Here is a 27,755-nt window from a genome sequence, read left to right as displayed (position 1 = left end):
ATCCTTGCTTGCATTTAATCTCTCTGAAACTATCTCTATCCTCTCTTCCCCCAATCAACCGTAGGGGAGTTTTAGAGCCCCCTGTTTCTTAGAGTCCACAAGTGCCACTGGGATTTTATCCTCCTCCTGAGAATATAAGATTACTCTCAAAATATAGAATACCCTTCCGCTTTGCATGCAGAAGGTGACAGTCAGTGTACATAATGGACCAGTGGTCTGATTCAGTACAGTGGTACCTTGGTTCTCAAACGTAACCCATTCCGGAAGTCTGTTCAACTTCCGAAACGTTCAAAAACCAAGGCGCGGCTTCCGATTGGTGCAGGAGCCCTGGAAACAATAGACGACAGCCGCATCGGACGTCCAACTTCCAAAAAATGTTCGAAAACTGGAACACTTACTTCCAGGTTTTCAGTGTTCGGGAGCTAAAATGTTCGAGGACCAAGGTGTTCAAGAACCAAGATTCCACTGTATAAGGCAGCTTCCTATGGATGGAGAGTTTTGTCTCCCCAGGACCGTCCTAAGACATTTTGCAGCCTGAGGGAAAGGACTTCGCAGGGATTTTGACAGGTGAGAGGGACAACTTACCTGTCAGTCAGCTGACTTCATGAATCAACTACAGTGGTACCTCGGGTTACAGACGCTTCAGGTTATAGACGCTTCAGGTTACAGCCTCCGCTAACCCAGAAATAGTACCTCAGGATGAGAACAGAAATTGCGCAGCGGTGGTGCAGCGGCAGACCCCATTAGCTAAAGTGGTGCTTCAGGTTAAGAACAGTTTCAGGTTAAGAACGGACCTCCAGAACGAATTAAGTTCTTAACCTGAGGTACCACTGTACCCCTCAAAGTTGGCTCACAGGGGTGGGGCTCACAGTTAACAGTCTGTCCCACTGAACCAAAAAGGTTCCCCACCCCTGCTGTGCTGCACCTGAAGACAACAGATTACCTTAAGGCATACAAGTCAGGTTGTGTCTGGTGACCACAGCTCTGACCTAAATGACAAGAACACATGAGAGTGAGGCTTGGCTAGGGAGGATTGCTAAGGATGCATTTTGGAAGTGGTTGCTGTGTTGCAGGGGAGAGGGGTGTGAGGATGTAGCTTCTTTCTCCGTTCTTTTGTTTAGGTACTAATGATGTTATTTTATGGAGCTTATTGTATTTTGAATTGGATTTCTATCTGTAAAGATTTTCTTTTTTAAGATAGCATTTTGTTTTCCTTTTAACTAGGCTGCTTTAAATGTATATTGCTTACCTTCCTCTATCATGTCTTATTTTGATATTTTGGAAGTGATTTTAATAATAGCAATAGCAGCGGCAATAATAATAATAATAATAATAATAATAATAATGATGATGATGATGATGATGATGTGATTATTTTTGAAAAGCCCTTGTGGATCAGACTAAAGTCTGCTGAAGATGCCCAGAATTCTGCTTTCAGTGGTGGCCTGCCAAATGCTTACAAATTGGACATGAAGGTGGTTGTCATTTCCTGTTAGTGGTGGTATTCTCAGAAATATTCTGCTTTTGTAGATGGAGATTTCATTTAGCTAGTTGTTGATAGGCCCAGCCGCCAGGAGTTTTGTTTAATCCTTTAAAAAGGTCATTTAAGCCAATGGCCACCATCATATCTTTGGTGTATGTGTGTGAATTCCCTAAGTTTATTATGTGTAGTGTGAAGAAGCATTTTCTTTTTTCTGCCCTGAATCTACTGTAAATTGACTTCATTGGGTGACCTGAGTTCCTGTGCTATGACAGAGGAAGAAAGATTTCTCTCTCCATATTGTTCATAACTTGTTCATAAACTGCTATCATGGCACTTGATTATGCACATAAACTCAAGCTTTAGTTCATATTTGCTCTTTTCATTCAAGTGACTTATTTTTTCCTGCTCAGTAGGGTTTTTTGTTTTTTTTAAATAAAAAGAAAATCAGAAGTACATGTCAGAAACTGTGGCTGAACACTACCACTGAGTAATTTTGGTATTCTCTCTGGATAGTTTCACTTATCTATGGAACATACTGCTTCAAAAAACCTTGCATCACACAGTAGGCATACGCTAAATCTTTTACACAGGGACTGTGCCATTGTCTAGCTTTGACTCAGCACAAGTGCTGTGAGGGCTACTGTAATTAAGTATATAAATAAACAAGAGTCGCTGAGGGTTGCTTATAATTGCTATCCGAAGGGAATAGATTATAGAGGTTGTTCCCCAGTTAAGTTGTTTCTCGTATATGTAGCACAATGTGGTGTTATTCCTTCAGGACATTCTGATGGGCTGATATGACACATACTTAAGTTTTGGACCGCACAATGGAATTTTTTTAATGGGTATTTGCATTTCTTCTTTGATGTAATTGAAACATATTAGCATATGTTTCTATACAGAATTAGACCACCTTTTAAAAATCATTTAGATATTTGGAACACTGTTATCACCACCGTGAGATGAGGTGAGTACTATTCTGTTTTTAGGTTTCCTAAATTAACTAGGTCTGCACAACCAATTAAATTATTTTTATTGATCATATGCCCTTTAACTAATTAATTCATTTATCAGTTTGAATTAAACATATTTGCACACCACAGACACCAACTGCAGATCCTTTTTGAGATAATGAAGGGAGTTGCATTTTTTTAAAAATGCTCATTAAATTTTAAGATATTAGTAATTTTAAATTTTGTTTTTTTGAGGCATGCACTGCTTCTGTTTTCAAAATATTCAGTGTAATGCTGAGATCTAGAAGCTTAACATTAAAAAAAACGGAAATCATGATGTTACAACAGGTCTCACATGTCCTTGGAACATCTCCAGATAGTTCACAGTGACAACCTTTGTTTAGGGCTTAGTGCTCCCTACCTAAGCCCATTGACATGTTTTCTGTGAACAGTCATTTTACATTGGTTTCCTGTAATTTATCATAAATTGCCAAGCAGCTCATGGTCCATAGTGGTTGGGTAAACTAGGTTATCTTAGGGTAGTGGCTGCAAGATAGCTAAGGTAAATTGGTGGGCTCATATTTAAGACTGTTAACACAGATGAACTGCCCTTTAAAATCGTTAAAGGACAAATTTTCTCACCCTTTTGTTTGTGGGTGGGTAAGATGGGAATTTAGACTTGCATGTGAGTACAAATGGAATGTCATACTTATTCCAGATTAATTACCACAATGTACAACGGTGCAGTCTTATGCATATTGGCTGCATGTGTCTTTAGAACACCTATGCTTATTATTTTCTTAATATTTTACTGAATTTTCTTGTTGTATTTTACATTATTTTGCATATTTTATTATGTACTGTCCTGGGAATGTTTTTTTTTTTGGATGGGTGGGATGGGAATGCTTAAAACAGATAATTTATTTGAGTAAGTACAGGCTTACTTTACAATAGACTAGAGCAAAAAAAGAAGGCAGAGGTCAATAAGACCAAAATTGCTGATTAAATTACATTGTTTTGAAAGGGCAGTACTTTCATTCTGGGAGCAATGTGGTTACTGCTTCCTTTTGACTCCATCCCATAATGCCCTGCTGACATTAGGACGTGAAATTCACATGGGACGTTGCTCCTTATTCCCAGACAAAAATGTAGTATTGGCATGGAAAGTCACCATGGTTCCAACTCTTCCCACATGCAAACATTTCTGCCCCAGTGTTCCTGGTACAGCATGGGAAGTGACCACAGAGGAAAAGCAGATAGCTTCCTCTTCTCATACAAGAACCAGTTGTAATCCTCTTGAGATAATGCAGATCTCCATTTTGAGATCTCCATTTTTCTAATCCTCTTCTTTCCCCACCCCCAATGGTTTTAAGCTAGTTCTCTCTGCTTCCGAACATTTTAAATTGTACACCTGCCATTCAAATACAGTGTGTTTGGGGGAGGGGAGGGGGAGCATCTTGCTGATTGACAATAGAGGTTGTCATTCAACAACAGATTCAGACAAGGGCTCTCTCAGAGGATAGAAGTCTACCCACTCAAGCTGATATTGCACAAAGCTGTTTGAAATTCCGACGGGGCAGCTCCCTCTCCAGAGCCAGCTGGTTGTGTTCAGCAGGAGCCATGGGAAGTGAGGACCTTTCTTGGGTGCCCCAAGAAATTTGCAGCTGTGTGCCAAAGAGTTGAGTTTTGCATGTGTCAGCAGCTGCACACCACCAGGTGGCCATGGGCAGGAAGTGGGCACAGGCAGATTTCAGACCACTGTGGTGTACCCAGTGGAAACTGGTTTTCGTGAGGTGATGTGTGGATTTCTTCAACTCTTTTCCTAAGGCAAATAGCATCAGTGAAGGGAGGAGACGGCCCCATTATTGGGATTGCAGTAGTTCCAACACTGAAGGTGGCATTTGCTTTGGAAGAAACTTCCCCATGGGCGCCCTCCTTTCACTATGAGTAGTCGAAACCGTATCTGAGATTAGGTGACGGGTCTCTGTGTCCCAGAATGTGACTTTACAGGAAGAGATTAGATCTGGCGCATCTCTTTTTCAAGAAATGAATCACTGGCCAGTGAAAAACTGCAAACAGACTGTTGTGTCTTTGTGCTGAAAAAGTGTTCTTCATATTAACTAAAAAGCTGACTTAAGCGGTTGGAAGTTTTGCTGGATGTGAAGAATGTGGTATAGGTTGAGTTTGTTTGTTTGTTGTTAGTACAACATTCTAACCACTGCACTACACAGTGGTCAATTGGATGCCTATGGGAAGCCTGCAAGAACATCACCAGATGGTCTCTTTTGCTTCACCAGCTGCATTTGTGCAATATCAACAAGCCACATTAGTAGAGTATTAATATCTCAGAAAATTAGTTTAATAATTTAGCAGTATAAAACTGTATCATAGGTTGTGATTACTGTGTCTTTGCATTTTTGTTTTTTTTCTTCACCATTATATTCATGCTAACACACACTTTCCCCTAATATATGCATCCTTGTAAACATTGTTTGGGGACATGCATCACAAATTCTGAGGAAATATGGATTTCAAAGGATGGTTCTCATATTGTTTTGGTTCTCATATTGCTTCAAGAAGGGCAAATTAGGTATGTTGGCCTTTAAATGTGAACTGAATTGAATTTCTCCCCGATTCCTAATGGTGTCGCCCACTTTGGATGGGTAAAATGTGTACTCCAGGAATGGTTCTTAACACAGAGCTTAGGTTTACTTGCAACAGATTTCCTTAACGTTAGCATTGACTGTGTTTTATTTTATTTTATTTTTCTCTTTTGAAAGTAGCATTTGATTCGTTTCTCTAATTACTGTGTGGACTTTCCCTCCTTTCTCATAACTCAGGTGTAATGGCTCTGCTGAGGCCGCTCCTATTGGATGTGGTTCCAAATATTCAACAGACAGCTGCTTTGGCCCTTGGGAGACTTGCCAATTATAATGATGACCTGGCAGAAGCTGTAGTTAAGGGAGATATTCTTCCGCAGCTCGTGTATTCATTGGCTGAGCAGAATGTAAGGAATTTTTATTTTCTTAAAGAAGCCTTTTCTCACTGCCATATGGGGCTAAAATCTTCTGCCTTATATTTATGTTTAATATATGTGCCTGTTTTATGTATATTTTATAGATTGTATACATTATGTTTTTTAATGAAAAACTATTCTGTCTTAATTAGACTCTGTAGATTCATGTTTTGTCATTGCCACAACATACATGCTTAGTTCATTGATCTCTCTTGATAGAAGGTGTCCATAATTGTAATTTAATGACCCTTTTAAAAAAAAGGAGAAGGAAAAGATTTTATTCTTACTTCATTAGCTGAAGTATATTACTGGTAATTTTATTTCCTGAACTGTTTAATGAAGTGATGGCATGGAGAAGGTTGTTTTATCAATGAAATAATTGGAAAACACACACCCAGTAATTAGCTATTTGTTAACAGTGACTGAGTAAAATGCATGTAAGACTAAATTTTGTAGCATAAATGATACCACAACACATGAGAGTCTAGAAACCCTTAGCAGTTTAATATCAAATGTATTTGTGTTTGAGTAGCAAAATATTTTAAAAAACTTTTATATTTGCTGATAAATAGGTTGTATTATATAGTCAAGTAGTTCAATCATTTTGATCTTCTTGAAATAGTGTACAACATACATGGCATTTGTGACATGGTGTAGGTCTTGCACCAGATTGCTGGGGTACATGCATCCTCCGGCTATTTCTTTTTTTAAAGACCAACTCAATGAAGCTGACAGAAAAGGGACTTTAAGGACCTGTTACAATGTTTCCCAATCTTGTACCCTCCAGATCTTGTTGTACTTCAGCTCACATTAGCCCCTGTTGGCATAACCAATAATCAGGGATGATAGGAGTTGTAGTCTTAGGGTTTCCAGGTTCCAACCTGGTGTTGGATGCCATGTCTTTTAAAATCACCAGCAAAGCATCAGGCAGGGCAGCTACGTCTTGCCTGTACAGTCCTTGGTTTTCTCATCCTCGCCCTTTTGCTCCTTGCATAGAATCCTGCTTGTTCCTGCTCTCTTCTCCTTTAAACAAGGACCGTCTTTGGAATCCAGAATTCCTTATATAAGCTGTGCTTTCTGGCTATACTTGTTTTCCTATCAGTGAACTAATAACTTCCTTTTGGAACCAAGAATACTCTAGAATGAATGAAGTACCGAACATGGTATTTCTCACATCCCTGCAGTGTTTCAGCTAAATTTGTGTGCTGCTTTGATGTTTATTGTCTGATCTTACATTGTCTTCTGTTTTTCTGTAAAATCTTTTCCCTGCCAAAAATGCTCAGTTTTGCCCTGAGCTATAAAAACATTCTCACTAGTGAATCTTTTCTTCTGCTTGTTACTCAGATAAATGGTTCCTTAGGAAGATAGCTGGTGAAATTGAAAATCTCTCTATGCTACCAGCTACTTGGGCATTTCTTCATGGTTTGCCATAAAATGTGGCAGCAGAGTGGCAGCTATTAAAGTCTCAGCACTGATGTGAAATTTGGTTAGTCTTATTTTTTCTCCAATGCTAAAAAAGTTATCCCTGAGCTGGCTCTGAGTGTGTAAGGCATGTTGGGGCAGTGACATCAGCCCCTGGGTCTGTGACGCTTTGTAATGTGCATTATTTCAGAAGTACCGGTAGTTCATTTTGAATAATAATAATGGATGCAGTCCTTTGGGAGTTTAGCTGTGCAGGCACCAGTGAAATGAATGGGAATTGCATAGATAGGCCTCCCTGCAGATTTTACCAACCAATATTAAAAAGCCTTTGAAACACAGCCTCCTGCTTAAAACATAATTATTTGAAAGTAATAATATGCATGCTCTGATGCACATACAAGTACTCGCTAATAATAATGCTGGCACTCTTAAACTGTTGTCCTCTGAGCAGCCATCAACATTTTGCAATATTTTATAGCCAGTCTGCTGACAGGGTTTATTTTTTTCCTGTTTCAAGATCAAGGTCTTTTCACACTGACCATTCTTACGGTATTTTCTCATTATTTTTAAAAGTGGGAGTCTTGTTTAGATAGTATCTTTCTCATATGCAAGCCTTGCACAATTCTTTGCAATATGTGTGCATGGACAGCAGCTAGGCAAATCATTTCAGGTGTGCTGATGACCTGCTGAGGCCTAGTTGCACCACAACCTCAAAATCACACCCTCTCACTTTCCTGGTTCAGCTCTCTGCAATCTGTAAAGTGGGTTCTATCCTTTTAGTCATTCTCACCTCTTTGTGTATGCATCTGTTGAAACAGGCCTGTGCAGAGAGGGGGCTGTAGCTGGGTACACTTACTCCAGGCCTTGGAGGGCTAAGCTGGCCAGGTTCCCCTCCCAGGGATGGGCTGCTTTTATGTTTGAGTTCATAACTTTATTCTAACAAGACTCCCACCTCAGGCCTCAGGCAAGCTCTGCATGGGCCTGCATTGAAATAGTGGAGATTGTCCACCTTTTACCACACAGATTTCCAATATGTACAGTCGTACCTCGGAAGCTGAACGGAATCTGTTCCAGAAGTCCATTTGACTTCCGAAACTTTTGGAAACCAAAGCTCAGCCAATTGGAGGCCATAGAAGCCCTGTCGGACGTTTGGCTTCCAAAAGAACAGTCGAAAACCGGAACACTCACTTCTGGTTTTTGATTGTTCGGGAGCCGGAACGTCAGACTCCCAAGGTGTTCGGGAGCTGAGGTACAACTGTATAGCAGGATGACAGGGAAGTCAGCTGTGACTTTGCCCTGGTTCAGGCACAATACAACTGGCCCCAACCATTTTGTGCGATAGAGAAATGGACCCTTGCCTCTAGAGGTGTTGTGGTTCCCCCACAATACCCATCATTTTAGACAGCTGGTGGAAGGGAGGAGTCATACCCTCCAATGTGTTGCAGCGGGAAACTGGAACGCCCATCTTCTGGGGCTCTCCCACTGCGTGAGTCACATGACCTGTTTGAGAGCACAACACCCGCAAAATGTTCATTTTTGGGCACCATGCTCTTATGCAAGAGCACAGCCCCCAAAACAGGATGTCCAGTTGAGGGGTCTGGAGGAGCTTGTGTTCACTCTCCCAGCACATGAAAGAACTGGAGTATCTGGAGAGAGCTGAACCAGGAAAGTGAGAGGGTGTGATTTTGAGGTTGTGGTGCAACTAGGCCTCAGCAGGTCATCAGCACACCTGAAATGATTTGCCTAGCTGCTGTCCTGAGTATCTGTTTTCCTTTAAAAACACCGCCAATGCTGTACCTCAAACCAGCAGTTTGTTCATACTTTTACTCCGAGTTATAGATGGGTCCTGATAATGAACAGTCTGTTGGATAGTCCCTTCAAAGCACAGATGGGTTGCTGCTTGGGGAATATTGCTTGGCTGTAATAAAGTATATGCACATGACTGTGGCTTGTGGGAGGGGAGAGGGAGGGTCTGCTTGGCTTCTACAGGGTAAACCACAATGTAGCATGCTGGGGGAAGCAGGGTTGCACTTTTAGCTTAAAGTTTCCTAACCTGCTAGGACGTTCAAAGACCAGTTTAGTCATCTGCTGCATATCGAATGTATCTCTAGAGACCTCGCAAGAGCATGCTGTAAAATTCCCTACATAGGAAGCTGCCTTCCCTCAAACTCAGTATTGTCTGCCCTCCAGGATTTTAGACTGGAGAGCTGGAGATGTTGGGGATTGAAATGGGGACCTTCTGCATGCAAAGCAGCTACTCTGACCCTGACCTCTGGCCCTTTCCCAAATATACTCCCTTTATATATACAGTATTTTCACAGTGAAAAATACGCCAGAAAGCCCCTCATGCCCTGGTGTGATAGGAACAAATTGCTCTACTTGTATAAAACCGTTTAGTGCAAAGTTTTTCTGTCTTGCAAGACCTTAGAAAAACCCTCAGATAATTGCAGTGTATTCTCCTCTCCCTGATGCTTCTGCAGCGCTTCTACAAGAAAGCAGCTGCGTTTGTATTGCGAGCAGTTGGAAAACATTCTCCCCAGCTAGCCCAGGCGATAGTTGACTGTGGAGCACTAGACACGCTGGTCATCTGCTTGGAGGATTTTGACCCTGGAGTAAAGGAAGCTGCGTCCTGGGCCCTTGGCTATATCGCGAGACACAATGCAGGTAACAGCATTCCTAGCGTTTGAGAAGGTTTTTGTGTGTGCTAACATGGTGACAACTGTCAAAGGGGACACAGAAAGCAGCATGGTCACAGCTCCTTTATTGCCAAATAAGCAGGTAACAGGCCAAGCAACATCCATTGTAGCTTCATGGGATAGCATGTCCCAGATGCGATATTAGCAGATAAGAGCTATTGTAGCATAATGGATAAAAGAGTCCCCAGTTCAAATTTTGCCTTAAAATTGAATATGGGGATATTAATGCTGACCCACCATACAGAACTGTTGGCAGGAACACAGAGTTAATGCATGCAAAATTATTTGAACATTCAAAAAAGTTCCATATAAATCAGGAGTGAGGGAAGAATTAAGGGAGGCAGTAATGAAACCACAAGCACTACTTCCTAAATCTCCCCCTAGTATCTAGTGGTTGTAGCTCTGTGGGCGGGGCATAATTACAGTTCCCAGGACTCTTTGGCGAGGAGTCCAGTGCTTTAAATGTATGGTGTGGATCTGCCCATAATCACAACTGCTTTGTTATAGAGTTTCTAGGCCATATTTATTTATGTATTTGCAAGAATATTTATAAACTGCCAACTCACAAATAATATTAGTAGAATGTACAGCAGAGGTTTGTGGTCCAGATTCTTATCTTCCCCACTACCATCTTCCCCACTACCATCCCCCTACAGGACAAGGGCCAGCCACCTGTCCATCACCTGACATTTGAATGATGACAGCACCTATGTGATTTGGGGGGCTTGCAAAGGCCCATACCCCATGCAGGGGCCAAATACAGATCCCTGGAGCCCTGGGGAGCTGCTGTTCCTCCTGCTTGTTCTCATTGCCTGTTCACCTGCCCTCTCCAAGCATGCAGGGACAAGAGTGAGGAGGTGAAGCAGCAACATCCCCTATCCTGTGCTTTCCCTCTGGGGTGGTTGTGTGGATTGGGCTTAGAGGGAGAGGGCATGTCAATTGGCAGTGGGGCTGGAAGCAAAGAGGAGGTGGGCCTACCCAGAAAGGTGTCCCAAGGATCGCCCTCCCAAGCCTAGAACTAGCACTTTGTAGAACAATATGCTAATAGCTAGCTAATATATAATATAATATATAAGACCTGTGTTCCCTGTTTCCTCTCTGCCAACTTCCTTTTAAGTATGTTTAGAAACCAGAAACAGGCAAGTGATTTTTTTTTAAAAAGTGTAGAATTATACTTACATCCTTGGCCATATTTTTCAAATCTTCCACTAAATTATCAGAATAATTTGTTTTCCAAATCACAGAAAGCTTGCATTACAAAGCTCCTGAATAAACTGGAGGGAAAATAATTACTTAGGAAAAAGCAAAAAGAGAGCAAGATTTATTTGGGAAAAACCAGACATATAGGAAAATAAAGGAAATGTTGAATAGATTTCTAGTATGTACACTATCCTAGTTTAGACGGTGAAGACTAGAAGACAGGGGAAAATACTTGTTACAAAGAGTTCGTAAATTACCAGAGCATGCTTCTAGAGAGCTATGCCTCTTCTCCTCTCATGAAGCAATTGTAGATTCAGACACGCAGAGAACCTGTGTCCATGGAAACAGTAATACATAGCAAACAAAATGGACCACACAGCCAATCAGGAAATCCTCTCTCTCATACGGATCACAGTCTTTGATTCTGAATGACATCAAACCTTGTGGGGCTGAGCCAAACCACAAACCACTTTTCTGAAGTGCTCCAATTAACAGTGGACAATCAATATGCAGATGGTTGCAGATAAGAATTAGAAAGCGAACTGAAATCTGATCAGTACAAACAGTGGTACTGGAATCCTAGTGGGTAGTAAGGCATACCTTGGAGTTTAAAGGAAGACCTTTACAATGGTGTTAAGGGGTTTCCAGATGCATCTTGACCATCTTAGTATGTACTTCCCAATCTTCTGAACTAATGTTGATTTTAGCATGCAAGATGGAAATCCAGGATGGCCACAGTTTTGGTGATACAATAAAACCAGGGGAACCTGCAACAAAATGTTGCAGTGTATGCCTGGTGCGCCTCCTTGGCCAACCTGGAACAGTGGTCTCATTCTTAGCTGTGGGGGAGCAGGGAGATTTTCAGGAGGGGAACAGGAGAATAGGATACTGTACATTTCCCCCCTTTCCACCATATTGAGGTCTTCCCTATTGTGCCATAGCATTGGAGGGATCAGGTTTTCAGGTTTCACTGCAAGCTCCAGACCGAAGCATTACATAGCAGTGGGTGGAGTTCTAGAGAAAATTCCTGTATGTTTCAAGGAGGGGAGATTTTTAACTTCCCAGCACACATCATACTAAGCCTAATCCACTCCTCCAAGATTTTTACTATAAATTCTTAAGAGCTTGAACATGCATGTTTCTTGTCTCCCTCCCTCCACCTCCAGATTACATGTTTTTCCTTCACTGACACCTAAACATTATGTACACCCTGGAAGCTTGTAGATCCTAATCAGACAATGTTTGTTTTAAATTTTAACTTACACGTTTATATACTTCTACAATGCCAGGGTTTTTTTAATATATAAAAAATTGCTGGCTTACTCTTGCATGACTCCATTTCGCTTTCTGACAGGCATTTGACCTCCTAAGTTCACTCTTACGGGGAATGATACAATCTGATTTATAATATATATATTTCCCTTGTATCACCTCACATAGGTCTTCCATCTGCTTCCTTTATTTAAACTTAACATTCTTTGTTCAGAACCCTTCTGTGCCTTTCCCCTGAACTAGAATTAATTCCCATAGCCTAATTCTTTTTTAAAAAATCCCTCCACCACCACCACCATCCCCTTCTTCATCTAGGTTGTGGGTGTTGGAGTGAAATAGTGTTGTTTCTGGAGTGTGATAAACAATGCAAAATCTATATAGTATTCATTTTCTGAGAAAGGGAAAATAAGCTTTTACACATAAACATGCATGTACCTAAACTTATGACAGAGCTCTTCAAATCTGTAAATGTAAACGAGAATATTTTCAATATTCTGTTTTAAGATGAGATCATATTCATTATATTTTATCTACAAGTTGGCTTGACACATGGGAAAAGAGGGAAGTCACAAGTCAGACATCTCTTCAGATAACCCTATAGTATTTAACAGCAACATACTAAAAGAGCAACAATTCAAGCAAAGGCCTATTAATTAAATGCACTGGCCTATTAGCTTAAGATCCTTTTTAGATTTTTGTTTGGATTGTTCAGTTTCATTGTTGTATAGGTATCTTATTTAAGCAAAATACAATACCATCAGTCAGATTTTTAATGATTGTAGCCAATGGCTGTTACTATATGAATAATACAAAACCAAATAAGAACATCCAAGAGTAAATTAAAAAACTTTCAGGACTGCAGATTATCAAACCTTTAAATTATAAAATCCACCAATTTATTTAGATTTCAAACCCTGTGTCAAACCCTGTTTCTAATGTGGAGGACTGGAGCATTTTGGCTGAATGGTGCTCTTTAGTAACTATCTATATAATAATAAAATATATAAAATATGCCATGAGCAAGCACATCAGTAGAGAATCCAAGTTTGTGGTTATAACACGGTGATTGGGAAAGTTCCACTGAAGGCTTTGATTGATGGACTGTAAATGCAAAATCAAAGTTGAATCCTTGAATTACAACAGCTATTTGTTGCCATGGCAGTGTAAGGCAGGTTAAATGTTAAAGATAAGAGAGTATGTGCATAACAAGGAGAGGACCTAACAAAACCTTATTTAAGAACCTATAATAGCCCATTTGAAATTAATGGGGTTTGTGTTCATTTTTCATCATCTCCAAAAATAGCCCTTGTTCTATTCCATGCATTTGCTATCCCGCAATTTTCTACTTCAGTACTGAAGCTAATGACAAATATGTGGAGGGAGGGTAATGAATTTCTGCTATAACAGTACGCTGACTATATCAGTTAATTGTGGGTTCTTGGGTTAAGATGCAAGCAACTGGCCATGGCAGCTTAATGCAACTGTCTGTTGCAGTGATTTAATGTAGGGAAAGACGGTTATTGGTAGTTTACTGATGAGGAATGCACTGTTGAAAGAAAGAAAGAAAGAAAGAAAGAAAGAAAGAAAGAGCGAAAGAGCATTTTGATGTCCAAAATTAGCAAGCCAGATTTTGCAGTGGAGTATACTATTATATATAGATTTCTTCTTTTTAAAAATTGAGGGCATTTATTTAGGCATGTTATTTTTTTGCTTCGTATACGAATGGGGATTAATGCCATCTAAATTAGCTTTGTGGGAGAGGGGGACACGTTTTGGCATTTTGGCTTTTCTTTATTGTTAGCTGTGCAGAAACTGCTTGCCTATTGATCAGTGCCCCAACAGTCAGGGCTTAAACAGCTGACATCTGCTTACTCTTTTTAAACACACACCACACACACACACACACACACACACACACACACACGGTAACGAAACCATTTCAGCCTAATCTACCTCAAATGTGTACATGTAAATGGAGGTCCATCTATTGACCTGTATTCTTTTCAGCCAAGGATTGGTCCACATGGTTTATGAAACTAGGAGGGCTGATTTGAAATGCAGATGTCAAGGCACTGAAGTACACCCTCCCCTCTCCCCCTCCTGCTGTATCTGTCAGGGTGAAAAATGGCTCGCACAAGGGTCAGTCACCCATACTCGCTTAATTACTTTCATTGGACCAACAGAACTGTCACAGGCTGTGGTGGATGCTGGAGCCATTCCTCTCTTAGTCCTCTGTATCCAGGAGCCAGAGATTGCTTTGAGAAGGATTGCAGCTTCCGCGCTCAGTGATGTTTCAAAGCATTCTCCGGAGTTAGCACAGACGGTTGTGGACGCGGGGGCAATTGCTCACTTGGCTCAGATGATCCTCAACCCCGATGCCAAACTAAAGGTACTTTTCAAACTATTTCCCCCTTCTCATGACATGGAACCCATTTTCAGCTGTGATGGCGTGTTGAGAGAAAAAATGTATTAATCTAAATGTTGGATTCTAAAGGACTCTTATCCCAAAAGACACTTAGCTAACTTGACTATTGTAGAGATCCGACTGCTTTTAATGTGACTTCTGCATACATAGTGGAAATAACTGGTGGGGAAAAAATGAGCCCACTCACCTTTAAATGTTGAGATTATTTTGTTTCTAATCAGCAGTCCATATTCAGATATCTGTGATAATTATCTCAAGGGCTAGTCCAAGGTACAGTGGTATTTTCTTTACATTTGAAACCTTCCTAACATTGATTCAGTAGGTCTAATATATAGTGTGAAGTGTTGTAATGGGGTTCTTAAAATGGTAATTCTGCATTCTTAAGCACATGCATTTGGTCATAGTTTCATTTCTTTTAGTGGTACTTGGTTCCTACTAAATCAGCTGAGAAACTTGGTACAGGACTGTAGGTTTCTCATAATATATATGTTTTCTTTTTTACTGTTTAATTTCATAGCTATTTTCTACAGAAAATCATGACACAATAAACTGGATAGTTATTTAAAGGACCTCAGCTTCCTTTGTCTTTTTAATAATATGGTATTTTATGCCAATTAACAGCAAATGGCGTTTTCCACATGCATGTTTAATTAAAATAGTTTTTTTTAAAAAAAAATATTGTTATTTCAGATATTAAAATTTAAATTATAACAGCTGATGAAAAATTGTGGGGTCTGTACTTTGTTACTTAAAAGAAAAAAGCAGTTACTTCATGTGTAATGCTTTTAAATGAGACCAATAAACTGCATGTCTTCTGTTTTGAATTTCTTGTAGCATGAGTGCATTTTCTTCCACTCTGATTCCATATTTTATTTACTCAAAACTAGCCCCTCTGAACTTAATGAGACTGTCTTTAAGTAAATGTGTTTTTCTTGATAATTATATTTTGTTTGTTTGTTGCTGTTACACTAGGAGGACTGCGAGTTTTGTAAAAGTTGTGGGTGGTTTCATTCTTTCACAGCATGAGAGGAAGTTTTCTTTTTTTTATATTGTTCTATGTGTGTGTGTGTGTGTGCGTCTGTAAAGTGTTTGCCCAATAAGCCATTTATAAAACAATCCTTCCTATTTACCAGCGTCAGGTGCTCTCAGCTCTCAGCCAGATAGCAAAGCATTCTGTGGATCTGGCAGAAATGGTGGTTGAAGCAGAAATTTTCCCTGTTGTACTCACATGCCTGAAGGACTCGGATGAATATGTCAAGAAAAATGCCGCAACTCTAATTAGAGAGATAGCAAGGCATACGCCTGAGGTAAAACCTTGAGAATGCAAATACAAGGTCATGTTATTAGTGTGTATACTTTAAATAAATGTTAAAAATTCCCAGTATTATTCTGTCATTAGGCAAAGTGAAAAGCTCTGTGGAATTTCCATTGGTGGAAAAAAAAAGAGAGGAAATGTTTGTTGCTGTTATTGAATGTGTTTGGAATACAAATAGGGAAATGGGCAAAATAGGCTTTCCTTGCTTGTGGGTTTCATTATGGAGAGTATTCTTAACGTTTAGGACACAAAGGAGAGTGTAGGGAAGGCAATTATGAAGTGTTTTTTTTTCTTAAACTACCATTCAACACACAGATAAGTGCTGTTAAGATCTCTCAAATCAATAGATTTAAGCATGTTTCAGGGTGCGTTGAATTGTGGCCCCTCAGTTTTTTCGACGTGGCCCCTTCAGAATGTCCAATCAGTGTGAAATCCATTTTTTAATGTGCTGCCCTAGCAAGATACTAATACTTACATTACCTTTAAAATGCTTATTGTATACTGATGTGAAAATCTCTGAATTCTACATCATGTTTTTGAGCAGATCTGAGTTAAGCTCAGTGCATGGACTATGGAGTAAAGTAAAAATAAACTGATAACTGAGTGAGATCCATCTGCCTCCATTGAACTAAATACAGTGAATCACATACTGCATAATTGTCTTGCACAGATTCCCTCTGAAACAAATGTGGGGCTCCACATGTCAGGTTTGGGACGTTACTCCTTACATTTCTTCTGCAAACGTTGCGGAACCTCAATACTCCAAAACTTGACTTTAAAAAACCCCCAGTGTTGAAATATTATCAACTAGGCTGAGAAGATTGTAAAGAAACAAGAGTGTGTGTGAGGGGGAGCCCCCCCTCTTGTGGTTCGTGAACATTTAGAGCACACTAGGGTCTCATTATTGAGAGCTTTTTATTAATTTAAGCCACAAAACCCCACGTCGAAATCCGATATTCTCATTATTTCAGGTGCTCTGGGGCTTTAGGGAAAACCCCCCAGATGCCACAGGGATAATGTGAGAGGTGCTGCTTTCCGTAGCTCTGGTGCTGCTGGGGGTGGGGGGAGGAGGAAGGATTTGGGGAATCCTTGCTGTAGTCAAAACTTCCTTTGTGCCACAGGAGCACAATCTCCACAGGAGTCCTCGCTCTGCTTCTCAAAGCTCATGCATTTGAAGCAGAGGATTGGGAGGGGGAGGGGCTGCTTGGGTTGCAGGCTGGAGCAGACTCTGTAGATGAATCTGGTATTGCGCTCCAGCGCCGAGGATTTATTTCCCACCAGGCCTTTTCTCGGATGTAGGATTTGATCTTGAGAGAGTCCTGTTGATACTTGTTCTTCAAAGGACAGCGTACTACATATACACAGTTAGTTTTCCAAAGCGATTCAGCGAGCAAAATTGGCATCAAATGATGAAGCCAAATTGAAACAACGCACAGTATTAGTTTCACTGTTTGGCTTTCATTTGTCAGGCTGGCTGGTCTTGTTAAAAATTAAAGCAGTGCACAGCCCTTGTATGACTTTAAATGCTAGCCAGAGAGGCGGCTATTAAATATTGGAAAGCAGATTTATTTATCTTCAATTGAGTTGCTTGAGTAAATAGCCCTCGAAAAAGGGGAGAAAATGGCTTTATTTATTTATCTGAGGGATTTATAACCCACCCTGCCATAAAATTCTGAGGACAGTTACAAAATTTAGAAATGCAGCAAAATAAATTTAAAATGTACAACTTTTGAAATAAACTAAAACAGTAAAATCAACAGGAGCGGTATGAAACCCATAAGCCCCGCCAATATAAAACAGACCAAACTGAAGTAAAATAAAATTTAAAAAGTCTTTGCCTGGTGCCCAAATGCCATCAGTATAGGTGTCAGGCAAATAGGTCTGGTGTCAGCCCCCAGCATGGTGAGGCCAATGCCAGGTCCACTGCTGTAGACTTCAGCTTCCTTATATATAAAAAAAATCAGCACAGCACTCTGCAAAAGAACCATGAGGTGAGGAAGCTGTAGCCACCATAGTAATATCCCCAGAATCCCTCCAGCTTCTGAGGTGGGGCCCAGAGACATTCTGGGGAAATTTCTGGGGAAATTAAGTTGGTGGTGGCTGCAGATGTTTCTCAACTGATGTTTCTCTGTTGCTCACACACTCTGCTGCTTTCTGTGCCACTGCTGCCATCGGGTAAATTTGTGGGTGCCCAACCTCAGCAGTACTGTAGGGACCACTCCGGGGACCACTGCGCAGAACCCCTACAAATCTGGCAACCTTCTGTAGACAGGCCTCCCTGGTGACAGCATTCCGCAATTGGAGCACCTCCAATGAAAAGGCCCTTTCCCCAGTAGCCATCCACAAAACATTGGATGGGCAGCGTACCCCAGAATAGGGTCTCTGATAAGGCTCTCATTTTAGATAGACATATGTAGAGATAGGTTTTTTTTAAAAGAAAAGTCTGTTTGAAGGTTTCTTCACTGTGATAAGAGTATAGTCTTGAGAAGTAGTGGCATAAGCAGACTCTTGGAAAAGCATATTTAAAAAATCCATTAAGGATGCAGTCCTGCACAGTGATGTGTGTACAAGTCCATGGATTTCAGTGGAACTTTTAAGTAAATTTGTGCAGGCTATGCTTCCATGAATATCATGGGTGTAGCTGCCTCCTCACCCCCACCAAATCAAGTAAATAATTAAAAATACTTAATTGACCAAATCTGTCGCAGATAACTCAATTCTGCCCCACCCCCCATAAAGCCAGGCCCCTTCTAAAATAAATCCTGGCTACACCCATGATGAATATCCTTTCTCAGTGGTGAAACATGTTCACTAACTGCTACAGTGTTCTGCTTTTAGAGACTGTTTTGAAAAAAAGAGAACACAGTTGCTGGGGACACTTTGCATCACTGATCCAAAAGCTCCGATGGCTTTTAATTTGCTTTGCAAGCACACTTCAAGGTGCTGATTTTAACCTATAAGGTCTTAGATTAAACAGTTCCAGACAGCTGTGTCTATAGTTTCCTCTCCTAGTTTTGTTATAATTTAAGTTAGAAGGAGAATGCATGCTTGGAGAGCTAGGTTCAAGCTCCCAGGTGGCTGTGAAATTCACATATGTGGCTTTTGGCCTCACTGCCTAACCTACCTGGTAGGATTGTTGTAAATACAGAATTGATAAAACTCTGTGGATGTCACGTTGAGCTCCTTAGAGAAAAGGCAGGGTGGCAATGTGATAAATTAAAGCTGGCAATTCTGTCTGTGTGATGAAAGCATATTCTTGATGGCCTCTTTCCAATTACCTCCTCTTGGATACATGCCAAAGCCAGAGAATGAATATTTTCTGGAAGTATTTGGGGTGGGGGCAAGATCCTATTTAGGCTAATTTAAAGGTCAAGATTACTATTGAGTGAGTTCTCTCTTGGGATTAACACTGAACCTTTCAGGTAGGGATGAAAATAAAAAAACCTAAAAATGCTAAATGAGTTTTGTATTGGGTTTAAATAATCTTCATCCAGTTTTCTTAGGACTCCAGCGGTGCCTCAACACACCTTCGCTTACCAGGGTTCTTGGGAATGTTCACCCTTAAAAAGGAAGCAAGGCTCTGAATGCTAAACCAAGAGCATTCATTCTGTTCTCAGAATGTTCAGCTTTTCATTCATTTGTCCATGATAAATTTGACTTAATCCTTCCCATCCCCAATTGGCCATGTCTTTTTGAAAAAAAATAGAGTAATTTGGAAAGAAGTTGTGGCAAGAAAGAGAGGACACTAAAGAGCAGGTCAGTGGGAGAAAGAATAGGATCCTCGGGATCCTATTCCCGCACAAGCTTTTTCCATAGCTCTGCTTTAATTCCACAGACAATATAATTTTCAAACTTTGCTTGATAAGAGCTGGAAACTTTCAGAGTTTACATTTTACACAGCACAGTGCACATGTAGACACCCAGGAATGTGAACAGGCCTGCATTTAGTGTATAGGCATAGTCCTAAATGTTTGAATGTGCTTAAACCCACTGAAATAAATTTAGGCTTGCCTTACCCTTTATTAGGAAGTATACCAAGCACTTCCATAGCTCAGTGGTAGAGCATATGCTTTGCATGTAAAATATCCCAGGTTCAACTCCTGACATGTCCAGATAGGGCTGGGGAAGATTCCTGTCCAAAACCCTGGAGAAGTGCTGACAGTCACCGTAGACAGCACGGACCTAGATGAACCAATATTCATATAGGTTGTTGCTTATGCACATATCTTGAACAAAAGGGGCATCTATATGCCTGTGGGTGACAGTGGTTTACACCCTACGCCGTAACTCCTTATGTGTTGCATATGTAACGATGTATTTAAATATACTCCCCTTTTGTGTGTGCAGCACTGCTCTTCCACTGAAGCAAATGGGAAAGTCCTTGTGGACCAAAACCTCTGAATCCACGAGAATAATCAAATCTAGCTATTCACTTACAAATCAATACATCCCAATGCTTACTAGTAAGCTCCTTGTCTTCAGCTGCACCGTAAGATTTCTGCGGAGCAAAATGGGTTTGCCCTGGTTGCTAGGGCCAGTAGAACAAAGATGATGAACCTGTTCCACTCCTGATATTGTGAATTCAGCCCTATGGCCAATAGTCAGGGATGATAGGAGTTATAGTTCAGTAACATTTGGAGGACCACAGTTTCTCCATCCTTTCAGTGGAAGGCTGCATTGTATTATACTTTGCTAATTTGAATACATCTGTAAGTATCTGTTTAGCATATAATGTGGCTGATTAAGCACTAGGGGCTTCTTCAGCTCAATTATATCCATATGAATAGAATGGCTTATTTTTTAAAAAAATTATTTTTTGTTATGCATCAATAGGGATGGAGTCACTTGGCCATAGACTGCTTGACTGCACTGTTTGACAGTTACTTGAAATCCTTTCTGATTTATCTGTTTTCAGCTTTCACAACTCATAGTGAATGCAGGGGGAGTTGCTGCTGTCATTGACTGTGTTGGTTGCTGCAAAGGAAATGTTAGACTTCCTGGTATCATGATGCTGGGCTATGTGGCAGCTCATTCGGAGAACCTGGCCATGGCAGTGATCATTTCAAAGGTTAGTTCTTGCTGGTTGCTATAATCATAATGAGATTCTGAGAAGATGATGCATATGCGCGTGGCTGTGCAGGCTAGGTGTCACAACAATGTGTTCATCAGACTGGTGAGGATGCTGAAGACAAAGAATACAAGTTTGTTTTTCATTAACGTTTTGATCCCCTGATAGCCATGAAGCTCACTGGGTGTCTTTGGGCTGGTCACTACCTCTTAGGCAGCCCATGTGCACTGTTTGGAGTCCCTTGAAGGAAAGGTGGGATATGAATGGCTTGCATCCAATGTTGGCTTTACCTTGCTGGAAAATGCTTCCTTTCAGTTAAGGTGGAAAACCCAGTTTTTGCCTATCACTCCCTTTCCACTTAAGTTCCACATGAAAAGCTGCTTCTGAAGAATCAGGGACCCTCCAGAACAGTATGGGATATGTTGCAGAGGATTGTGTTGGATAGGTGAGGTTGGCAAAAATCTGGATTGTACAATTGGAAGCCCTATCTGCTAAGGCAAAGCCACCATAGGATGCAACCCAATGTAAACAAACAAACAAAACAAACATAAATCTCATGTACCCTCTTGACACTGTAAACCAACCGGAAAAGCAAATGAATATAGGCTAGCTACTGATCCAAACATCTTGGATGTTTTTCATGAACTGTAGGACAGGGATGAAAATAACATTTCACACTTCAACTGGAATTCTTCTTTCATTATGTAATCTAAACACAATTAGATACCAGCCTTGCTGGTTTCAGTGGCTCTTGCTTCCAAAAGAATGAACTTTGTATCCCACTTATAACCTATTCATAAAAATTCTAAGTTGTATTTAAAAGATTATGTGTAAAATCTTTAGAAAAAAGGTGTTTGTTTAATCCCAATTTAGAAAGAATATTTTTAGCACAATTCTGCCAGAGTTAAACATTTTTAAATCCTGTTGATTTCAAAGGGAGAGTTATGCACATATTTAATTCTCTCTCTCTCTCTCCCTCTCCCCCCCCCCCCCGTGTGTGTGTGTGTGTGTGTGTGTGTGAGAGAGAGAGAGAGAGAGAGAGAGAGAGAGAGAGAGAGAGAGTCCGTGTTAAATCAGTGTCTACATTTGGCTGGATTGTGCCTTTGTTTATTTAATAACTTTCATAATTCTTTTTAAAGAATTAGAGATAATGATGTCCAGAGTTATTTGGGGAGCATTAAAGAAATCAGAAAGAAATTTATTGTTAAAAATGTCATTGAAATATGATAACTGTGTCCACTTAAAGGTAGGGTGTTTGTGTTTCTAAAGCAAAAAAAATCACTTGAATGTATTAATTTGTGTTCCATAACCAGAGTCATGCTCTTACTCATTGTGCCTGGAATGCAGTGGAATAGCAGGGCCTTGGGTTTTGTTTTTTGTTTTAAGAAAGGTTATGGATTAGTTTGCTAGCACAGTCTTGCATTTTCATGAGATGCTAATCGAGTTGTTTTTCTAAATGGTAGAAACAAAATTGGCAATTGGCTTCTTAGAATAAATATTTGATGTCTCACTTTAAATTTCTTCAAAATAAGAATTCATAAAACAAATATGTACCTGCTTTGCTCCTGCTGTGGTACATTTAAAGTGTGTGTGGTGGGGAATTAAATGCTGCAAAAAAGTGAAACACATTTATGCTCTGTTCCATCATGAAATGACTTGCAGTTTTGAACCCTTGTGAATGCTCTTCTCTTTTGGTTTTCCTGCATTGCTTTATTTGAAATGGCTAGACTGCTAAGCAAGCTTTTGTGTCTGAGATGAGGGTTGCTAGATAACCTGACAGTGAGGAAGAAAATGTAATATTTCACTGCGTTGTGAGCAATATAGGTATTGATGCTATTGTGTTTTCCTCTCCCTTAAAAAAAATGTATCAAATGGTTCCTGGTGGTTAGTAGAATATATTGATGCTTTTTTAAAAAAAAACACACCAAAGTGTTCTAATTATAAAATTGTCAGGACTAAAAGCCAACCTGACTGATGAAAGTTCCAATATACATCTGTAAGGGTCAACGCTCACAATAATAATAACTTGTTAGTTGTGTTTAATGGCATTGTGTGGAGCAAATGAAGAAAAGCAAGTAAAAAGGACCTAAATATCCTGCTTGGAGTGGTGGAAGAAACACCCTGCTCCCTCCAAGCATCATGGCTGCCCCCCATCCATTCATTTATGTGAGGCTTGTGTGGCAGCCTCCTGCAAGTCTTCTTGAAATGAACGGAGGGGGCACAGAGGCAGTGCTTGGTTGCTTTCCAGGAAACCTGGGAAAGAAACCTGAAACCCTGGAATTTCAGTGCCTGATAAAAGCGCCAGCTTTGCTTTCTGCTTTCTGCCTGAACTGTGGCACCTGCTCTCTGAATCCTTTGGAAAGCAATAAACGTGTCAGCTCTAACAGCCCTTATCTCGGATAAATTTGCAGATTTAATATTCTTCTGATGCTTAAATATGTAGCGTTCAGGAGTAATCCTTGCAGACGGTGCAAGTGACAGAGGCATCATAGGTGCTTTTGAGTTGAGAATGTATAAATACAGAGAAAGGGAGAAGCTTTTAATTCTATCCCCTCCCTCCCCAGCAATCTTTGCAAGGTTCTCCAAACCCAGCCTGGATTCATAGTGTTTTGTGCTTTTGATTAATACCACAGGGGGTTCCACAGCTGGCAGTGTGCTTGTCAGAAGAGCCAGAAGATCATATTAAGGCAGCAGCTGCCTGGTCTTTGGGACAGATTGGGAGACACACTCCGGAACATGCCCGTGCTGTTGCAGTAGCAAATGTCTTGCCTGTGCTGCTTTCCCTGTATATGTCACCTGAAAGTTCAGAAGATCTTCAAGTCAAAGTAAGTAGATTTGCCTGACACTTTGAGACAGGGTGGGCTAGAAAACAAATAACGTTCGATTATGGGTTAGCAACCAGTTTGGTGCTAAGGTAATAAGTATTAGATTTCCGGGAATGGGTGGCAATTTGCTCACCCTGCCTGGGAATATATAGTAAGCCAGATGGCTGCTGCTAAATTGCATAGATCCGTTAGCACAATTTTATCATTTTATCAAACTACAATTGGTAGATGTGCCAGGCTGTTTTAAAGGTACAATATTCTCATTTAGAGACCTTCTGCTTCAACCATACTATCCCCATAGGCTGTGATTCAAGCTACATATGTGAAAGCAAGTATCACTATGAAATAGGAACCTGCCGTAGTTACAGCAAGTCAGTTTATTTGCTCATCTGGCCCAGTATTGTCTGTTGTGATTGGCAGCTTCTCCCTAGGGACTTAGGCAAGCATCACCTGCTACCTTACCCTTTTAACTAGGGATGCTGGAGTCAGGTGCTCTTCTACTGAGTTGCAGTCCCACCCACTCAGTGGGACATGGCCAGTTTATGCATTAGTGCAGCAGTGGAAGAGCAATTTCCCCATGGCTGCTTCCCATGCAACTTTAGTATCAATGGGCCACATAACGTAGTTTCTTTTGATGTGAGCATCTCCTAGACCTCCAAAAGTGGTGCTTGCATGTAAAGGAAGCACACTGTTTGGTTCAACCATCTTGTTCCTCCATTGATTTGCACTATATATGCCTTAGAATGAGGTGGTAAGAGTCCTGAGGTGTTAGAGTAGATTACCACTTCAGACTATGTGAAAACAAAACTCCTTGCAGATGGAAAACTTGATTACCAGGAAGAAAACTTAAGATGTGCTTGTTTTCTGCTTGAAAGTGATTTGTTTTAAACTTCAGCAAATGGTATTTCAGAGAACATTCAGAAATGTCATTCCCCCTACCTGTAATCTGCAATGGTACAGTCCATTCTGTTCCATCAGGATTCCACCACCTTCGTTCTGCTTTGCACATAGGCCAGGACATTGCCAGAGAAGCACAGGGTGAAGCTATATGGAAGTGGCTCCCCCCAGTGTTTCAGTAACATATCAATTGGGCCTTACCTCCAAGAAAAAAATATAGTTAAGATCAGAGCGTTCGTATTTACTGTTTCTGCTGTACAGGATATGACATAATATTGTCTGAGTCATGGAAAGTTTTGGGGCCTCTCTAGGTTTTTGCTTCCTTTTGAGGATAGCAGCTGGAGTGTAAAGTGTAAATCAACTTGCTTAGAAGTGTGCAGGCTGGGGAGTGACACGTGGAAAGTAACAAAGAGCGTAAGTTGCACTCTCACGCAGGAAACATTCGGAGCCACACAAGCAAGAGTCCACCAATCTAATCTCCTCCTCTCTCCTGTTTCTCTCTTCTTGGCTCTGCCTTTCTTAAGCTCCATTTGCTACTGTAGTTTGTGCACACATACCTTCCCAGATGGTCAGCCATCCAAGGAGCTACAAATCATGCCTCTCTGAAACCAGGAGTCATAATTCATTCCAAGCATAGGAGAACCACATGAGGGGAAATCTCTTATTACAACAAGGGCTTCCTGGATTTTCTTGGCCTTTTCCACAGCTGGGGTTATGGCATGGGATAAACCTGTGCAGAGCGCAGCTTCTAGCTGCTTTTTTGGGTAGCTGCCTGTCAATTGTGGTAGCTGATTATTTATATTCATTTTATTTCAGCTTTTTATATACTACATAATCACTGAAGTTTCTAAGTGCTGTTTATAAAATGGAAAAAACCTTACAGTGACTAGAATAAATTGAAATTAATTAGAAAAAGATGAAATTTCCTTCAAATGCCTGCTGGAATAGAAAGGTCTGCGTCAAGCATCTGATCTCAGCTGGGAGGGAGTTTCACAGAATCAGGCCCATAATACTGAATGCATGCTTTCTAGTGGACCCCAGCCATGCCTCTGAGCCACTAACAAGAGCCTTCACTGATGATCTCAGTGACTGGGCAGGGATATAAGGAACCAGGTGTTCCTTAAGGAATCCGAGACCCAAGTTGTTAAGACCCTTGTAAATTAATATGGGACCCTTGAACTTGGGCTGGTAACATATGGGCAGCTAGTGTTAGCTTTTACACTCTGGAATTAGGTGTTAGTAGTAGTCTCTCTTCACCAGCAGCCTATCCACAGCATTTTGCACTTGCTGCAGCTCCCAGACTATGACCCAAGGATATCCTACATAGAGTTCATTGCAATAATCAAGTCTTGAGGTTAAATGACTCACTGTGCCCAGGCCATCACTGTTTGCAGCATTCACCACCGCAGGGGGCAGTGGAGGAGGAGAGGTCAGGGCCACCTGCCCATGCTGACTGCTGGAATCTGTACAGGTCAGGGCCGTCCATTTTTCTCAGGTGCTTCTTGCTGACCAAGTAAGCATCATACCATCCACAGGGTAGAGGGAACTATCCCAGGCCTTGATGCATTTACACGCTTAGGTAATTTGAAAGTTCTCCGCACCCTAATCCATATGTAAGCTCGTTTACAAGCTGTGATGCTACACTGCACTGTGTAAAAGCACACGGGACTGGATGCTAGTCTGTTTACTGCAAGGGAAATCATTTGCAATGCTGGGTGTTGTCCATGCCTATTTCCTGTCCCAGGTTGGTGTCAGCTATTGGCACTGCTGCATCAGCACTGGAGCAACACATTCTTGCTAGTGTTTTGCAACTTAAAAAAAGAAGAAGATATATGTTTATAACATGTCAGCTCCCATACCAAGGATCTGAGTCCTTTCCCCGCACCCCTATTTTATCACTGGAAAAGGCTCTCCTCCACCTACCGCATGCTATGTTCGTTTACTTTGTCGTAGCCTGTCTTATAAATAAGCCAAGGATGTGTTTGCTTAAAGAAAAATGTAACTCTATTACAATATGCCAGAAGTTCAAAATATGTGTCAGCAGCTGCAGTATGTGAAATGGCAGGCTGTACCCAGCACAGTGCCTTTCCGTTTGTGAAAGGTGTGGGTGCATTTCACGGATCTCAGAAGCCAGTCAGTATTGAGGCCATGGCACACTGGGAGAGGCCTTCAACCCCCCACCCTGCCCCAGTGCTGCAATCCTGATGAATAAAACCCTCCCCTGAAGCTACTATTGCACCTGGGAGGATGAAGTTGCCACTGGTGTCAAAGACTGCTTCGGAAATCGCCTTATGCCTGGTCAGACCCTTTCCCCCTCTGGCCCAGTATTGTTTATTCTGACTAACAGCAGTCTTCAGGAATCAAGCAGAAGACTTCCCCACCACCTTCTACATGACTCTTTAGTAATAATCACAATAATAATCATAATCATAACAATTTATTATTTATACTCCGCCTATCTGGCTGGGTTTCCCCAGCCACTCTGGGCGGCTTCCAACAGAATATTAAAATGCAATAGTCTATGAAACATTAAAAGCTTCCCTGAAAACATTCATTATTTAATCTGTAACCTTCTGCATGCCAAGTATGAGCTATAGACCCACCCCTCTTGCAGCAAATAGCACCTTAAGGAGGGATTTTAATTGGAACTGCAGGACTTGGGCGGGGGCAGAGTTAACATCTCATTCCTCCATGCCACTGTTCAGATCCTGATTGGGGGCAGGGTTGGCTGCAATGCTATTTAGTATATATATATATATATATATATATATATATATATATATATCTGTGTGTTTCACATTTATCTAGTTTGGCCCTTGGTGATCATGCACATGCTTAAAATGACAGTTGGATGTCATTTGAGTTTATGGGTGGAGACTGGTAGAATCTGATAGGCGCTAGAGATGCATCCAGCCATCGCTCTCAGAAATTCTAAGTTTCCACAGATCCTCAGGAAGGAGCCAAACCCTGTAGACCGACATCTCCAGAAACTCATACTAACTTTTAAGTTGAAAATAGAAACAAGGACTAGAAAACAGGAGGTATTCCTGATAGATTGTCTACTGCAAAAGGCAGAGAGGGGATACAGAGAGAGGGGTTAGGTAGGTGGGTCTATCTTGATAACATTAGTGCAAGCCTACCTGAAAAATTGATGCAGCAAGGCTGGAAGAGGCAAATGGGAGA

The 27,755-nt window shown here is 40.9% G+C and overlaps 1 protein-coding gene across 3 annotated transcripts in view; it reads left to right on the top strand.

Annotated features, from left to right (window-relative positions):
- Nucleotides 1–27,755, top strand: part of SPAG6 (sperm associated antigen 6) — a 48,863-nt gene that overhangs the window by 11,182 nt on the left and 9,926 nt on the right. The window contains exons 3-8 of one of the 3 annotated variants that reach the window (XM_083467527.1): nucleotides 5,277–5,443; nucleotides 9,355–9,538; nucleotides 14,226–14,431; nucleotides 15,601–15,774; nucleotides 20,698–20,850; nucleotides 23,484–23,675. In XM_083467527.1, coding sequence (XP_083323653.1) covers nucleotides 5,277–5,443; nucleotides 9,355–9,538; nucleotides 14,226–14,431; nucleotides 15,601–15,774; nucleotides 20,698–20,850; nucleotides 23,484–23,675 — 1,076 coding nt within the window. The remainder of the gene's footprint in view (nucleotides 1–5,276; nucleotides 5,444–9,354; nucleotides 9,539–14,225; nucleotides 14,432–15,600; nucleotides 15,775–20,697; nucleotides 20,851–23,483; nucleotides 23,676–27,755) is intronic. The other 2 variants (XM_083467529.1, XM_083467528.1) reach the window with 2 other exon arrangements.

This window comes from Podarcis liolepis (assembly GCF_965112155.1).
Source record: "Podarcis liolepis genome assembly, chromosome: 12".
NCBI classification, from domain to species: Eukaryota; Metazoa; Chordata; class Lepidosauria; order Squamata; family Lacertidae; genus Podarcis; species Podarcis liolepis.
The sequence above is the reverse complement of the archived record's forward strand: the minus strand, read 5'-3'. Positions and strand labels throughout refer to the sequence as shown.